Raw genomic sequence first — 17999 nt, 5'->3', positions numbered from 1 at the left:
GGTGGGGGTCGATGGTACGGAAGCTGGGATTCAGTTAAGGACAAAACAAGACAACGTCAGAGATGGTAAAAATGTTCCAGATTTCCCATCCTGACTCCATCTCCGTGTTTTCCCTCCTGTGGGTTACACAGATCCAGCAGGAGAGATTACTAACTCCTTCTGGGCCGATCCCGTCTCCTCCTCACGTCTCTCAACATGAGGTCTCAACCAGCGTTTTACAAAATTCAATGTCAATAGTTCAGAGCAAGAGTTCCTCTTCCTGAACCCTCTTTTTGAGGAAACACCATCAGTCAGTCTTTCCTGGGTCACACTCGGCCTAACTTGCAGTGATGATATGCAGAACTACATCTGCAGTTTTTATTTTTTAAATTTACTTGGTTGATAATTAGACTTGGGCAGTATCACAGTATTACAGTATACCAGGGTATTTAGTTGGTATGTTATGATATGTTTTTTCACTATCATGATAAATACAGGAGCTCCATGGCTACTTCTGTTAAACTCTTTGTATGAAGTGCACAGCATGCACCACCAGAGCTCAGTTTATGGTCTCTACCTGTGGAACAGGCAGCTTAACTAAAAGACACAGCGACTCCTGGTGGTGGAGGGAGACGTTTCAGGACTGTGAACAGCCGGTGAGCAGCAACAACAGAGAGAGACTGTGGGGAATAACATCATTTTTTTTTTCCTTTTACTTGATGAATTAAGGATCTATTTCGACCAAACCAGAGCTGGTGATTGTTGGAACAGTGAACTTATAGTAGTTTACAGTAGTTTAGAGGAGATTTCAACATCAAAATAAATATTGTGTATTGCAATACAGCCTAAAAAATCATGATATTATTCTAAAGCCATATCACCCAGCCCTATGACGCAATACTGGACAAGGAAATTAACTTACCTTAAAATCATTAATGTTCATCTTTAATATGCAAATTTTAAAACAAAAAGAATCCAGAAAAGGAATCTAAAGGCCACCCACGTCTTCCTCCACCCCCTCATCTTCCTCAGATAAATAAATAAGCTTTGAGAGAAGGAAGAGCAGGAGGAAGAGAAAGGAGGGGGGGCGGCTCTTATAAATCTATAACGTATTAATCTCCTTTAACTGCCATCTTCAACAAACAAATTAGTGGTGCAATGGATTCAGAGATCAGCTGTGCTGATAACGCAGCCATTTATCAATTAATCTAAGCCTGGGCAGGGAAAACTCATTAAGGAGGCCACTTTAGGAATTATGTTCTGCAGGTAAAGAGAATGACTGTGTGTGTGTGTGTGTGTGTGTGTGTGTGTGTGTGTGTGTGTGTGTGTGTGTGTGTGTGTGTGTAGGGGGGGTCTTGACACAGCAGTTGTGCAGCCCCCCCACCACAGACTGCCATTGTCCAGCGCAGCGTGGGCTCCAAAGTGATGAGAGGGGTGATAGCACAGCCAATTAAAATGAACATAATTACAAAGTCACCCCTTTGACTCCTGATCAGAATACACATGCATCAACACACACACACACACACACACACACACACACACACACACACACACACACCACACATTGAAGGAGGAAGGGTGTGATGGAGGAAAGAGAGGACTGAGTATGAAAAAAGCATCCAGAGAGTGTGGTGAGGTATCGATAAAGAAAGTAAAGACACAAAGAGAAGGAAAAGAGCTTGAATAACTGCAAGGCTGCGGTTTATGGTACATCAGTGATACTTTAAAGTTGCAGTCCTTTAAGATTTCAGTCCTAGTTGACTTGGTGACACCTGTAGTTACTGTGGTGACAGCTAATGTGATTTATAATAATTATAGTAATGACTTCATTAAGCGCACAGAAAAAAGATCCATAGCGTACTAAAACAGACAATAATCTATGTACAAAAATACAAAAGATACAAAAAAAACAGAAAACACTCAACACAACATTATTCAAGTTCATATAAAAATACAAAATTCAAGCTGCTGCACTCACAAAAAAACTTGAGCGCCAGTGGCTCCACAGTCTGGATGAAAACCTGACTGAGCTCAGCTCAGAGTCAGTCAAGGTCTGAATAATACCATTTTTGGAAAGAAAGCCTGCACATGTATCAATAAGATTTCAAATTAAGGCAGAGCAGGTAGGCTGACCAGCATAAAAAAAAAACATTTGGCTTGTACCACACCATCGATTCATGTCATCATTACAGGCTGCATGTTGATTTTCTATAACAATGCCACAAGTGTGCTGTATATAACGGGGTAAAAAAATACGCTAAATAAAGCCACCTTCACATTAACTGAGCACATGCCGAATTTACGAGCAAGGATATTAGCTCGCACACACAAGTTGAGACACAGTCTGTGGATATCTTCATCATCAGATAAATCATCGACAACATGATGGCGGAGATATTAAATATTTAATCTCAACACATTAATAGTGCAGGCCACAGTGATCTGAAGGCAGCAAAACAAACTACTGTCATTTTAATAACCAAGTCCGACAATAACTGGCCTTTGTCAATCATAGCGTGGTCAACCGAGATTTGATTTTACGCACAGCATGAGTCTGCAGAACGGCACGGAGCAGTGAAAGGAGTTAGCAAACTAGCTAAGTTTGAAGTGCTCTTCATCTAACGGCTCCTGACTTTCATTACTTCAGGCAACAACTCAAACTGATTGTCTAATGAACTCTGGACTTAGTAACTTTTTTAAATGTGACAAGTATTCACTTGTGATGCACTACTGTGTGTAGTAACTGATTCTGTGTTTTGTAAGTGATGTGCTTTTGTTGTAGTTTTATGTTGTATTGTCTGTCTTCGTCTTTGTATCACTTTATATCATGTGCTATTTTTTGTCTAGTATGTGTCTTTTCTTCTTGTACAACTTTGTATTGTCATGTTGCGTTGTGTATTCATTCTGGCCAAACAGGAGACTGCAGATGCGAACTGACCCTGAGCTGTAATCTGGTACGGTGCACCAAATGGCAACATTTATGTTTTAAACTGTACATGGTCCCTTTTAAGTAAATGCATTAAATTATTCTTTGACATTTGGTGTTTAGTATGCTAAAATACTTACAAAAGCTTGCATTTCACTAAGGCTGACAGAAATGCAGCTTTCAGAATTTGAGGTATTTTGTGATGCACTAAATTTATGGACAAATGAAATATTTGGACCTAGTGATGGTGCAACATGAAAGTCAGGGGATCATCAAATATATGAGGATTCATTCTTCTGAATGTCTGTCCATCAGTCCCAGAGTCGTCATATTCGGTCATTGTAGATCAATGTTGGATCAAAAATAACCAAACAATGGACAGACCTCAGTATTCCACTTACATTACTAAAAATGTATACAACAAAAACCATGCAAACCCACCAATACGAAGATGTTTTTGAGCGTGCACTCCTGCAGCCTGTATGTTCCCATTACCTCGACAGGACCGCATGATCAAATCTTGAGCTGCTACGAGAGTGCTCAATTAAAGGCTGAGCGAATGATCCCACTCAGTGATCTACGAGTTAAGCACTGAAAATGCCACTTAGTATTTCCTATAGCGCATAAGAGCACACACCTGCATACCATAACAGTCCGAAAAAGGGGGTGCTGGAGGGCTTTATAAAGAGGCAATTAAAGCCTTATCATTTCTACACTCGCTCTCCTTTCCTCAAACACAGAGCGCGCGCACACGCCCACACACACACACACTCAAAACACACGCGCACAATTTGGAAGACAAATCGCTAAGACTAATTCATAAGGTACTTCTAAGGTCCTTTTTAAATTATGGAAAACGGTTGGTTTAATTCAATTAAAATGTAGCAGGGGCCGCTTAAGGATGACGGGAGTAAGGTATGGCATGACTTAGTGAGCGCCGTTTTCGAGACTGCGCGGGGGGTCTTAAACCTTCTCCTGGTTGAAGGAGTTTTCAAGTGCGTGGACTTCTATCTCCTCACCCGAAGCCTCCTTAAAACCTCACCCCAAAACCCTGGATCCTTCTGGGTTTAAGCCCACACACACCTGGAGGACCGGGGCAGATTAAGACCAGATTAAGATAAAGTTACCCCTTCTTCTATGTCATTCAAACCCCCGGCCTCTGCGGCCGCTGGATGGAAGGACACACAAGACAAAAAGGTTGGGTTCATTCACATATACACACACACAGGCATGCACACACAAAGGACTTTCTGGTCATCCTCATAAGCCCTATTAGTCTGCTATAGAGCCTCTCATAGCAGACATCAATCACGGAGGGATTAGTCAATTCCCTCTCTAAATGAGTGGCGAGGGAAACCTCCCTTCAACTCTAAAGCAGGTCCCTCTCTCTCTTTCAGAGATTACACAGCGATTTGTTTTCATTTTGTTCCATCTTCATCGTTTTCTGTTTGACTTGCTTTTCATTTCTCTCTCCCTTGCTCTGCGTCTCCCTCGTTCTCTCCTGCTTGCAGCTTGTGAGGTAATCCTTGGCAGATAAAACTAAGGAGGACTTACCAAAGGCAGATTACAAGCGGCGCTTTGCGGAAGGCCCTTTTACACCAGTCGGCGCGGGTATTGAGGAGAGCGAGCTCTTCGCAGTGCTTAACTTGTGAACTCGACATGCACCCAACAGAGGAAGAGGTGGAAAAATGATAGCCGCATTACAGTAACTGGATCAAAATATATCCCTCACAACAACACACACAAGATTGCACATTAGTGCACACAGCACACATGCTGCTTCTTCCATGGCAGCCGTGTATAAAATTGAATTCAGAGCGGTCCCTGAATAAATATCAGATTTGTATTTATTCTGCTGAAATTATCAAACATATCTGTATATATCAGATACTGCAGGGTGAACATTGTGTATGAAGTCAGAATCCTCATACTAGCTCCACCTCTGACTAAAACATAAAACTGACCCCAACACAACTTGACCCAGAACATTTCCTTATCTAAACTCCCCAACTTCTTAAAAGGATCCAAACAGTTGAGGTTGTTCAGTACTCGGTAATGTCTTATACCTCTCTGCCCAACGTGATGACAGCGATGCCCTGCAGCATGAAACAACAACAGGAAGCCCAAAGATCGGACCTGAACTGCCAGACAGAAGAAACTGGGTCTCCTCTCTCCCACAAGATCCAATGACAGACCACTCAGAGACTGCAAATAAGAGTTGGGGAGGGGTCCACAGTGGGAAAAGGCAGACACTGAGAGTCACTGACTTAACTTTACTCCTCACAAGGATTATTCTCCTAATATTACACAGCTTATGGAAAGGCCAATGTGGCCAAAGGGAGCCGCTGAGTCTTCAATACCTTGGTCTCAGGAATGGACCGCTATGTTTCCCTGCTAATATTGCAGGTTCTGAAATCTAAGAGCTCTCCTCTGATCCCCAACAACATACAGCAGAAATACAAATCACACTGGATATCTTACATTTCCTTTGAACTGTTAAGTTTTTATCCAGAACCTTTAACGGGGACGAGCACAGAAATGTTCAGTGCGTAGAAACAGGATGAGAGTAGAGCTGAAACTCTCTTTCAAAATAATGTAACAGGATGTTCAGAGCTGGGCCATTTTTATGTGAACCATTGCAATTGCAACAAGCTTGGTAACTCCTGTATAAACAGGGTTCCCACACATTTTCATGGACAATATTTCTAAATTTTTTAAGAGTCCATAATATTTTTTTTCTTGCCCTTCTTGCCTGGCTTTTTTGCAACATAATAAAATCAAACTCTTTTCAAACGTAACGTCAGCCAGCCTGCAAACATGAAGGACCACGAGGAGAAAATGAAGAAACATTTGTGATGGAAAACAAAATGCCACAAATTGACAAATATCATTGAACATTGTGCCGTTATGTTAGGTTATCCACAAAAGATTACTGCGACAATTTTCATTACACAAAACAGAATTCTATTACTTTTACAAAATGTTCAACGACTTTTACTAATTCCATGACTTTTTCAGGCCTGTAAAATGTGATTGTAAAATTCCATGACTTTTCCAGTTTTTTTATGACCACGGAAAAATAGGCAAAATGAGAGTTCTTAAAAAAAAAAAGAAAAAAAAGAGTGTAACACACTTTACATCCCCACTGGTGTGTGTTGTCACCATAATAGCTAACAAAAAAAAAAAACATTTTCCATAGTATGTGTCAAATGAAACTGTCACCCTTAAAACTAGTCCTTTTTTAAATTTGTATTTACTTTATACTTACCAAATAGAAATTAACTGTGCTAAGAGAAACCATCCCTTTATAAGGCATAATGAAAAGCAACAAATACTATAGAAAACTATATTAAGTGCCTTTTTATCTTAATGTTGTTTGTCTTAACCATTCTGCATACTGAATTTTTTAAAAAAAAAAAGTCATTAATATTATTTTAGAATTCCTGTTCACAGCAGGCAAGGCACTACCGATGAAAACTGGCTCCCCAGCTAACTCGGGTGCATTTACATTTGTTTAAATGTGGATTCATGTACATAGTGTACACATTAATTTAAAAAATTACCAATATAAACTCCCACATTGGTTAAAGCCTCAGTGTCTTGGCAAACATGCCTGGTAATACAGGAGGATATAGGATTAATTCATTCTGCATTCTTGCTTTTAATGGAAGAAAATGAGACAAGCAATGTTGATGAGAAGTTCTACTTTAGCACAAATCTTTTTCAAAAATATAATACTGAGATAATTAGTGTTCGAAAGTTACATTTAACATTTATTTAATCACTTTTTAAAAGCATTACACTGCTAGACTTACTTTCTTTACGCCCTACAGCTGAGACTCTGTTAAGGTATGTCAAAGTTATCAGAGAAGATGGAATAACTTTGGACTGGATATAATTGATAACAAGACGAGAGACCTTGGACCAGGCAAAGATCAGAAGACCAGAGATGACTGTCCTTGTCTCTTGGGCTCCCCTCTGTCCTCCAAAAACATCCCTCAGTCGTCACGCCAACCTCAGTAACACTTCACTGTGCGGATGTGGTCCTCTCCTGCCGCGAACCCCGGTGAAAGCTAATTAAGAAATATCGCAGCCTTCTGCGAACTCAATTAAATAATGTTAATTTATTCTAATTTCAATTTGGAGGTAGTCTGAACTGAAGGAGGGGCTGTGAAAACAAAGTCTGGGAGAGGAAGGAGAGCTCTGGCCTCTGCCTCCCCCCCGGCACAGGAGCTCTCACAACCTGCACAACTCTATTTAATTTGAACCCTTTGATTAACACAAGTAATCACACAAGCCCTTCAACTGAAGGGGAGAAAGAAAACATCCATCTAGTGCTGGTTCACTTTCTCATCTCTGGAAAGAATTAATGTGTTAAAAGGAACGGGAAGTAGTAGGAAAACTGGTGTTAAGTTAGATTTTGGTAGTTTTTTACCTAGCTCAAAATAGATTTTGCTATTCTGTAATAAATACTATTTTAAAAAGTAATCAACAGTTTAAAGATCTACATGTACTAGCTGACTAAGTGTCTGCAACTTCAAGCCGAAGACAGCTTACTCTTACTTTGAGTAAATATGAAGATAATATAACTTCTTTGTTCAAACTTTTGCCCTCAGACAAATGCCAACTTTCAACTTTTCTTTATATGAAAATAAGGCAAATAATTCATGAAGCGGAAACTTGATAAAAATCCAAAGATCAGCGCATCTAAGTGTAGAGCGGTCTGACTGCGGAATAGAGACGGAGATGAAACAAAAGGAGGAGCAGGGGATCACTGAATTACTGGGAGGGGTGAAATCAGCCCCGGGGAGAAGAGATGGACTGAATCAGACCAGACAGAGCTCGCAACCCGCCCAACAGGAACTCCCTCTGTTCATTTACATTAATCCCACAGACGTTTCCATCCTTCCAGCTCCTTCACAGATGCTAAACTTAAACTTGACGTCTTTGAGGATCTATATCTCCCAGACAGGACAATGGACAGATACAGTGGCATGAGAGACACGAAGCATCCAATGAGAGCCACTTTCACCGACTTTAAGACAGATTTGAGATACTCACAAAAATAACTTCCAGTAGTTAACATACTGTATGTATATTCAAAGATATTGTGGTAATTGTGAATGTTTGATGGTGAGTAGTTAAAGAAGCCCACTTGAGTGAAGGTGAAGAAATGCACCATCAGACAGTGACCTAGAGAGTTGAAGCAATATTTCAACCATAAAATGACAATTTATGTATCAATTACCCACCGCTTGTTACGTTTTTGTGAAGAAAACTTTGTTTTTGTTGCATGCCTCCACAGTGAATGTAGAATCCAAAAAAGCTGAACATGCTTCATGAACTTAAGTAAACAGCGTTAAACAACAGCAAAACTATATTAAAACATTGGTTTACAAACTCTCAAAGGATTTGTGCAGTATAATCCGAGATCATGAACATGCATAATATTGGATTTTTATGCCGATCCCCAATATGCCGATATACAACAACTCATTTAGCTGATAACCGATACTAATCGATGGATATATCCACTTTGCCCACCTAATTATCGTCATATATATATACACACACACACACACACACACACACACACACACACACACACACACATGTTTGTGATATTGGCAGAAATCAGCATGTTGGCTGAGTCATTTTAAAGCCAATATCTGTCTATACCGATGGTGTTCACTAATTTTCATTAAAACATTACAATTTCAAACACGTTAATATAAATAGTCTCATGCATGGCTGTGACTGCCACACTTAGGGTGCGTTACTGGTAGGCAGAAATGTTTAGTATTGTAAAGTTTAAGTGAAAATGAATGTATATGCAAAATACTGAGCACATGACTGGATTAATAAAACTTGGATTACACTGTACGAGTTGTGTGAGAGTTTATAAACGGATGTTTTGTCTTGAGCCAAATGACTTCAAGACATGAAAAATGATTTCCTTTTTTTAGGATTCTCCGTTTACTGTAGAGGCGTTCTTGTAAAACAAAAGGGTTTTTAGGTAATTCAAGTCTTCACCATTGAGTAATATATATACAAATGGTCATTGCGGGTGGAGTATTGTATTATTTAACCTTCAGCTACTCTGGTCGAACTGCTCACTGTTCCATTGTGAAATACTCCAGTAGTACCGAAGAACCCCTAGTCTAGTATGTTTAGTGTGTATGATATATAAAGAGTACACACTCCTCACTTAAACCAGACACTGCTGTCTGAAACATCCGCAGATGCGCTCACACTGAGACTGACTGACGGCCACGTTTTGTCAGATGTAAACTAACGAGAGAAGAACCAAACAGAGGAACAGGTTCACAGGTGTCTCAGGCAGAGCTTGCACTAATTGTATGTTTTGTCTTTTGTGCATAGTGGAGAAAAAAACAAAAAACTTAAGAGACTAGAACCTCGACAGGCACTGCGTGTCACTGTGGGTCACACTGCATCTCCATTTACATCCTTAGACCCTGCATACTAAATGTAAATTTTCTAAGCGTTTGTCTCACATGTCCCCTGGATTGTCTAAAGATGAAAAGCCCAACAACTGGTAACCCATATGTTTCAATAAATGCATATTTCAGTATTGCCATCTTATCCTGTCCATTAACTTGCCAGTGCTGAACGTGTGTGCCACTGGCAGAAATCCAAATCTTCAAGCTCTTGTTAGGGCTTAATGTAAATCCAATCCATATGTGTAATACCTGTGTATGGAGTAAGTGGGAGCACACCATATGTCCTGTAGATGTCCCGATTTTTCACAGAATGGCATTGAAGTGGGTGGTTTTAATGCATTGACAAGGAGGATGAAACTACATCTACAAGACAAAGTTTAAAGCTAAATCTCCTGAGTGAATTCATACGTGACAAGGACACAAGAGATGGCTAAGCCAAAATATGACACTTTTCATTCTAGTATATGATACATTTATATAGATCTAATCATGATTTCTTTTTTCTTATATTTTCTTTTCCCAAATCCTTCATCCTTCACTGGTATGCTCTTATCTAGAGAAAACTATGTCTCTTTTTTGCTTTGGCTATAGTTATTTCTGTTTCTATTATGTTTTAATAAAGATAATTACAAATTTCAAAAAGTTTCCATAACTTTTCCCTAATATTTCAACCCTTTTCCATAACTTTACTGAAGAATTTAAAAAACGTTACTTTTCTCCCTCATTAGACATTTCCCTCATGGACTAGCTGCATGTGCCAACAGACCAGAGCGGATAATCCGTCAGTGTAATTTGGTGTGTGTTTGGGTTATACTAGTCTGTATGTATTTAATTCTAGTTAATCAAGGTTTTATGTCTGATCATTGTTCGGTGATGCAAAATAACTACAGAATTTAAATTTGGAATACAAGAATATATGTTGCACAGGCATGTTGTTAAGAATACATTTGAAACAGAAGCCAAAATAATATATTTTCAAAACTTTTTCAAACATTCTGTTAATTTCAAACCTATTTCAGGCCAAGAAAACTGTTTTTCTATTTTCATAACTTTTCCAAAAATTTCATGATCATGGGGAGCCTTAGATTATCAGTACATGATCACAGGAATATTATTCAGGCTCTGACCTTTACACTCTAAACTATTTGTCCAGTGTAACTATGGTCATCAAGCAGTAACAGCTTATGTTACCTTTGCACTGAATAAATGTGTAAAAATGTAAATGGGATTCAAGACATGCTAATCTCTTCCTGGTTAGCGAGGACGACGTTTCGTTGAACAAAACGCGAGCGAGACATTTTAAACCCTTCAGGGCAGGTTGTAAATGTGTAACTGCCTGCTTTCAATATATCAATTTCTATTCACATTCTGAGATTAGACTGCATGTGTGTGTCTTTATCTTGGTCCTACATACCAATTGCCCACATGAATAGTTGGTGGAAATAAATATACATGGTAAATACACACCTTGAAAGCTTTAATATGAGAGAGGTAGAGGTTAGCTGTGTTTTGGGGGAAGGTTATAACAGCCCCGGTGCATACTCACTGAACTGAGCTTTAGGCGTGCTCGAAACTATAAGAAGGGATACATACATGCATGTGAGCAGAGGCGCACATCTACACTCTGCACACGTCCATAGTGTGATGATGTGTTGGTTTCGTCTTGGCCTCTCATAGTGGGAATGTCTCCTCTTAATCCTCTCTGACTTCATACATTCAAAGGTCATCTCACAGCCTACACATGGCTGAGGCGTGTGTGTATGTGTGTGTGTGTGTGTGTGTGTGTGTCTTGGTGTGAATAAGAAAGAGAAGCCTATTCACACTCGCTGTATATGTCAACAAACCCTGTAGGCCTATCCCTGTTTACTGTGAACATCCTATCTCTCCTTCTACTATTCCCTGCCCATCTTCCCTCTCTTCCCCCCACTGTTCTCCTCTCCTCACTATCTTCCACCTATTCTCCTTCACTGCACCCCCCCCCCCCCCCCCTTCAATCCTCACCCGCAATTCATTCTTTGCATCCCTCCCTCCCTCCACCCCGAGCTCCGGAGGCAGGGGCATCTCTTGGCGAAGTGTGGCCCACCACAGGCCACTGGCTTTGGGTAATTAAAGTGGTTTAGGCCCCCTCACCCACGGTCACAGGCAACTGCAGCTGGGTGATAAAGGCACTGTGCCATAATTACATGGACGGCCAGCATCACCGCCCAGCTACACTACAACAGTCAGCTAGCCAGCTGCATGGGGAGGAGGGACCTGCGTGTGTCTGTGTGCGTGTGTGTAGAAGTAACTGTATAGAGTGTGTTTGCATGTGTGTGTGTGTGCGCAGGGGGTCAACACCCCCCTGTGATCGCTCTGCTGTAGTTAAGCCCCCTGTGTTTAAGCCCCACATAGGCTCATTGAGCCCCTACACACACACACTCATTTTTTAACCCCCACCCGTCCCCACACCCCCAGCCAATCATTCCCCACCAGTGGTCTGACTCCTGCTGTGAGTGTGTGTGACCATCAGCCATTTAATTAGACCCAGCCATGATTTACCTAATTTAAATAAATAAATAAACATACGAAAACACCCCAATAAACAAATACCTATATTCAAATGAGGAGCTGGGGAGTTTCATGAGCATAAAGAATGGGGCAGAAGATGGGATTGTGCAGGCGGAAAAAAAGCTAATGTAAGGACCACTGGATGTGGACACACAAGCGCAAACACACACACTCACACACACACTTACAGAATGCTTCAAGTCACTCACTTATAATAAAACATGCTACAGAGAAAGAGTCAGAATGAAGAATAGTGAGTAGACTACTGCCTGGAGTTGTTGAATTCTGGGATTTTAGTGTATGGTTTATGGTAAAATGTACTGTCTGAGTTACAATCTAAATCATTTTGACTATATTCTGTTAACTAATTGAAACTTTGGTCATCTGACAAACATTCCTGGGGGGTAATTAAAAACTTCATTCCTCCATTCATTGGCTGTAACTTATAAGGCTCTTAAGGTCACGGGGGTCCTGCAGCATCTGAGCTGTCATCAGCCCAAAGGCGGGGTACACCCTGGACAGTTCGCCAGATGATCACAGGGCGGACACATAGAAAAAAAACAACCATTCACACATAAATTAACCATTTTAGAGTCACCAATTAACCTGCATGTCTTTGGAGCGTGGGAGGAAGCCAGAGAAAACCCACACTGACATGGGGAGAACATACAAACTCTGCACCAACGGGACCCCCCATCCAAGGTCCGAACCTCATCCAAACCCAGTGAGAGTGTCAACTCCTGCTGTGAGACAACAGTGCTAACCACTAAACCACCGTGCCACCGATAAACAAAACATTTTAAATCCTTCAGTTTATGTCTATCTGCCATTTTCTTATGAGAGCCCGATCATTACTGTGCACGTGCAGCGCTCAACAAAGATGAGAAGGAAGCGAGATGGCTCAATACTTTGCTGCTTCCATCATTATTATAAGTTGCTGGATTTACTAGCATGTGGCATTAGCAGCGCCCCTGGATCCCCATAATATGCTGCTAAGAAGCCACGTTATTTTCACATCATAATATCTGATGTGCCCATCCCAATAATGTAACAATACACAATAAACACATACCAGCACCAACCGATATGTGTCTATTGTGTCAAGTATAGATAAACGGTCAACTGCCAAAATGTGTTCATCTTTGTATTTATTTTTGAATCATAACTTAGATTTATGAGAAGTTCAACTGCAGCTGACTGTGTTAAGGACATATTTGCCTCATGTATTATTGGGTAAGTTTTTGATAGTTGCTTCAGGAAAAAAAGTTCTTCTGATTCTCTAACTCACTACACATCACGCTCCAGGCTGCAACACACTGTAGTTTAGTCAAGCATTTATCAAATTTGTTGTTTTTTTTGTCAGGTGTGCCTGTGCACCTGCCATTGGGGATAGATTAACTTTATTACATTCAAGAGAAGCCTGTTTACCTTGGGGGAAGAGGAGGCCAGCTCTCTTCCCATCAATGCTGCGACCGGGCTGGGCCCGACTGGCTGCGCTCTCTCCCTGTCTGGGCCAGAGCTGGGTTTGGGAGCTGGCGCACTGGGGCCGAAGCCAGGGCTGGAACTCGGGGGCGGGGGAGCCCGCCTCTTCTGGCCACTGCCCACATCCACAGAGGGGCCGCCAGCGGGGAGCCGCGCAGGGCTCGATGTCCTTGGCTCGTAGAATGGATTGGATCTGAGAAAGGAGGTAGAGAAGAGGTGACAGACGAGACAAAAAGATGTCAAGTTAGAAAACACCTGGACCCTACAGAGTGCTGTTTTTATAAGTAATGCGCACAGTAGTAGTACCTGTAGTACCTGCACCTGTAGTATTATTTATCAGTCTAGATTGTTTTGGTGTGAATTGCCAAGTGTTGGAGATATCGGCCGTAGAGAGCGCCACAAAAACTACATTACAAAAACTCAACAGCTATGTCTCTTTACAGATCATAACCTGGTTATTCAAGATAATCCACAGACTGTGAGCATTTTCCTGTAGGAACTACTTTTTTTCTTCCTAACTTCACCTACTAACCCCATCACCCTGCAGAAAGAAGTGCGCATTTACTGTTAGCTCACCTACCACCACTGGACTAGCTAATGTCGCAGCTCAGCCGAGGATGACAGCATTAATGTTTAAATCTCGCATCTAATGTTGTCACGACCACAAGCCTCACCAGCCATCCATAAATGCACGCCTTATTCTGCACAGTGATACACTTGGTTGGTGTAGTTCGGTCGAAAGAAAATAGTTCTGTGGATTATGTAGTATCATCATTTATGGAAAGAGACATTGCTGTTGAGATTTCCAAAAGTATTTTTTTGGTGCTTTGAGCACCACAAGCTGAGTAGCATCTACTTCAAAGATACTGGAGAGATGGCATCTCTGTCAGATATCTCCAACACTCACACCAAAACAATCTAGACTGATAAATAGCATTACAGGCAAGAAGAAACACGTTCTTGATGTTGGGTTTAACTGTCCCTTTAATATTTACACGACCTTTTGCCTCAAAGACCAACAGTGTTTGTTTATATGTCACCAAAACTGTCAACATCACAAGAAATAACAAAAAAGTCTGGTATGAAAAAAAAAAGATACCGCCAAAGCCAATAATCAGAACTTTTTAAGCCAATCTTTGGCTCCAACTGCCTGTTGTTTCGTTAATCATGAGGAAATTGCAACATGGAAAAGAGAGTTTGGGGCAATACAATGAACCACACACTTAAGTGGAAAGGTAATAGAAGATGCAGGTGCACTAAGGTCAGGTCTGCATGACCTCATATCCTTACGGGCTGAGGTGGAGTACTGACAGACAGACAGGCCGGAGCACGAAGGCATACACACACCCACACACACACAGGCACTCTTACACACATACCAGTGTTATCAATATACAGGCATGCTTGTGGCACTGAAAGCAGGGGCACGGCCTTGAGACATTCACTCAACATGCAACAAGCAATCCTAAACAAACAAGAGAATTGGATGGAGAGGGTGGGGGTGAGAGGGAGAGTGAGAAAGAAAAAAAAGCTGATTGACTAGGTATCTGTCTGAAAGAGAAGGTTAGAGCTGCTCAGTGTCTATCTGACCGCAGAGCGATATGGAGAGGGGAAAAAAAGAAGGAAAGTGAAGAAAAGAAAAGCAGGCAGGCCTATAGAGCAGCTTTAACAGACCAGCGCTGGCTAAAAGACACGTGAAAGGGCTCCAGTCAAAACACTGCGCTGCCCTCTTGAACTTTCTATTCTGCGGAGAACTGCTCCTGGTGTAGGAGACGGAGCAAAAGAAACATGCCAGTCAATAACCTGCCTGTCTTTAGACAGCCGAGAGGACTTAAACATACGGCTATCTGAGTGACAGCTTCGCTCAACAGCCAAAGCCTACAAGTTTGCATTTACAATTTCGGCACGGCCACTCGTCTGCAGTCGTCTGTGCAGAGAGATCACCACAGAGTGAAAATTAGGCTTTCTGGCAAAATATTAAGTTGACACAAACGGGCCTGTTGAGTTGTTCTGCAAAACTGTATGTAAACTGTATCCATTTATTAGCTGTATACATCCCAGCTACTTAAAATAATAATTCATTGAAATCTAAAAATATATATTCAAAAGATCACGACATATTGCCAGATGCTAACTCCAACCTTCAACATACAAGTACACAAACCATTTATCCACCACTTCTGATCATTTATACATACTTTGCTACGTTTTAGACTATATTCCAGACTTTCCGGTCTTAATCTGTGCCTTAATTTCTCAATCTAATCTAATATAATCTAATCATTTATCAAAGCTCACTGTCACTACCATTTCTGCTTTTGTTGATTGACTGTTTTTTTTTAAATGGGAGACACATATTGAATTCTGTTCAATGATTTTAAACTCTTTTGCACATAACTGGGAATTCATCTCAAAATCTGGCTGAAGTGATGACAAACTGGGAAAGAAAAGGGGACAAAGAAGGAAGGCAGGCAGGATTAAAGAGGAGGGAAGTGAAATAAAAATGAGCAGAGTCTGGGGAGGAAGTTGAGGAGGATGGCAAGGAGGGAAAGTATGGGGCAACAAGTTGATAGGGGGCAGACGGAGGGAGGGAGGGAAGGAACGACAGAGGAGGGAAAGGAGGGAGACAAGGTTAAAGAATGCAGTGAAACAACAGGGCCCTTGTTCCCGTTGAAAGAGCTGCCTCGTCACTCTGCCCTGATGGGGGGCTTCAAGTACGCCTCTGTAAGGAGGGGTCTTACACGACTTGGCCTGCCGACAGTAACCAAGCTGGGCAGCCTGGATCTTTCCAGACTGCTTCCACTACTACTCACAGATACAGAAACCATGTCAGTAACCCCACTGTTCAGGAAAGTGTGTGTCTCTAAATCCCTCTAGCGAACAATACAACATACACTTCTCTACACTGACAAACAGAAACAATCAAATGTAATATATTCACACAAAATTATGCCAATGCATGTGAAAATGTAACAAATGCAAATCAAAGTAAGAGAGACAAAAAAAATAAATAAATAAACAGGACAAAACATGTAAGGGCTCACTTTCATCTGCCATGCCAGGATTCACACATTTCACCATTTCCTTTCAGCTGATAGGAAATATTAGAAGATGAAGTAAGGGGACATAAAGAAGGGATAACGTCTTACTCATCAAGCTCCTCCTCCTCGTTGTGAGAGGTGTCGGCGTACAAGTACTTGCTCATGTCGACAGGCCGCACTCCTTTCCTCTGCCTGGGTTTGGGGGGTTCTGGGTCTGGCTGGAGGTCCGTGTCCTCGTCTGGTTCATCGAAGGGGTTCCCTGGAACTGTTTCTGTCTCGGGTTCGTCCGGCTCGTTGAACGGATTCGAGGAGTCGTGGTCATAGAAGGAATCATCATCAACCCGCTGCCTTGAGACCGGCTGGGCAGAGGGCTCTGTTTGAACGAGGGGAGAGAGCACTGAGTGAATTTACAACAAATACTTTACAAGACTGTAAAACATAGTAACAATTACTAAACAGTATCATCTTTATTTGACAAGAGCTTTGGTACCTTGTTAACCCACAGGGTTAGAGAGTCGAGGGGAATAAAAAAAAAACAGAATTATGGACTTTCCTGTCTCTTTGCTTTCTCATTTTGAAACACCTTATAAAGAAAGAGCTGACCCACAAATCAACCATGGTTTTAATCAGTTTTCGACTGTTTTACTATGCTAATGTCAGTCAGCCCAGTCACCAGAGGAAAACACTGTCACTGAACACTTTTGACAATCATAAATATGTTACATGTGCGTGTTTCATACAAATCATATCAACGTTTCTAAAGAAAGGTTGTTCAGATTACATGTATATGAGCAGCAGGAGGTGGAAGGATGGTGGATGGCATTAAAACTAGGTGAGACATCTGTTTTTTCACGAGACATTTTGGTATTTCTAGCGCAGATTTTGGCACAGACACTGGGTGTTTATTAGTGAAATATCGCAGCATTTCCAGGTGTGTTTGTAACACCAAATCCCAGACTCCTACAGACAATAAGGTTCAGATTACACAAACAAACAGGCGTTAAAGTGGTAGCTTTGTGTGTGTGGGAGCATGCCACTCAAAAACAAATAATCCATACTAATACACCTGGCTACTCAGGTGGTCGGACAAAAATATTGGTTTAGCTGTCTGACTGAAAGCATTGAAGCCTTTCTGCTACAGTTACACATGACTACACACATTCAAGGTTTGTGCACGTCCAAAACCTTTAACTTGTATCACCTGTCTTCTACCGACACCCCCGAAAGTAAACACTTTTATTGTGTTCACATTACTTCAGAATGAGAGCCGAAATAACTGACAATATCCGTCCATCACAATAAAATTGGGTTGAATATATTCTTATAACATGCCGAACATACCTTCTTCATCAGGATCACCAAACGGGTTGAGGTGGTTTGGATGAAGGTCGTCATCGGGCTCATCGAAGGGATTTGTGCTCATGGCAGGAGACGCTTCCTGATCCTCGTCTTCCAGGAAGTTCAGCTTGTTGATGAGCTCTGTTTCCAACCAGTCAAACATCAAGTCATTAACACGAACAACAGAGTCAAAACTAACAGCCACAGAACGATACATTTACC

The 17999-nt window shown here is 41.3% G+C and overlaps 1 protein-coding gene across 4 annotated transcripts in view; it reads right to left on the bottom strand.

Moving 5' to 3' along the window:
- Positions 1-17999, bottom strand: part of ehbp1 (EH domain binding protein 1) — a 186576-nt gene that overhangs the window by 105646 nt on the left and 62931 nt on the right. For all 4 annotated transcript variants that reach the window (XM_042501759.1, XM_042501760.1, XM_042501761.1 and 1 more), the window contains exons 8-10: positions 17781-17918; positions 16548-16812; positions 13345-13591 (exon numbers count right to left, since the gene is read on the bottom strand). In XM_042501759.1, coding sequence (XP_042357693.1) covers positions 13345-13591; positions 16548-16812; positions 17781-17918 — 650 coding nt within the window. The remainder of the gene's footprint in view (positions 1-13344; positions 13592-16547; positions 16813-17780; positions 17919-17999) is intronic.

The sequence above is a fragment of the Plectropomus leopardus genome, chromosome 15, assembly GCF_008729295.1.
Source record: "Plectropomus leopardus isolate mb chromosome 15, YSFRI_Pleo_2.0, whole genome shotgun sequence".
In the NCBI taxonomy this organism is placed as follows: domain Eukaryota; kingdom Metazoa; phylum Chordata; class Actinopteri; order Perciformes; family Serranidae; genus Plectropomus; species Plectropomus leopardus.
Note: the sequence above shows the minus strand (reverse complement) of the source record. Positions and strands in the feature narration are given on the sequence as shown.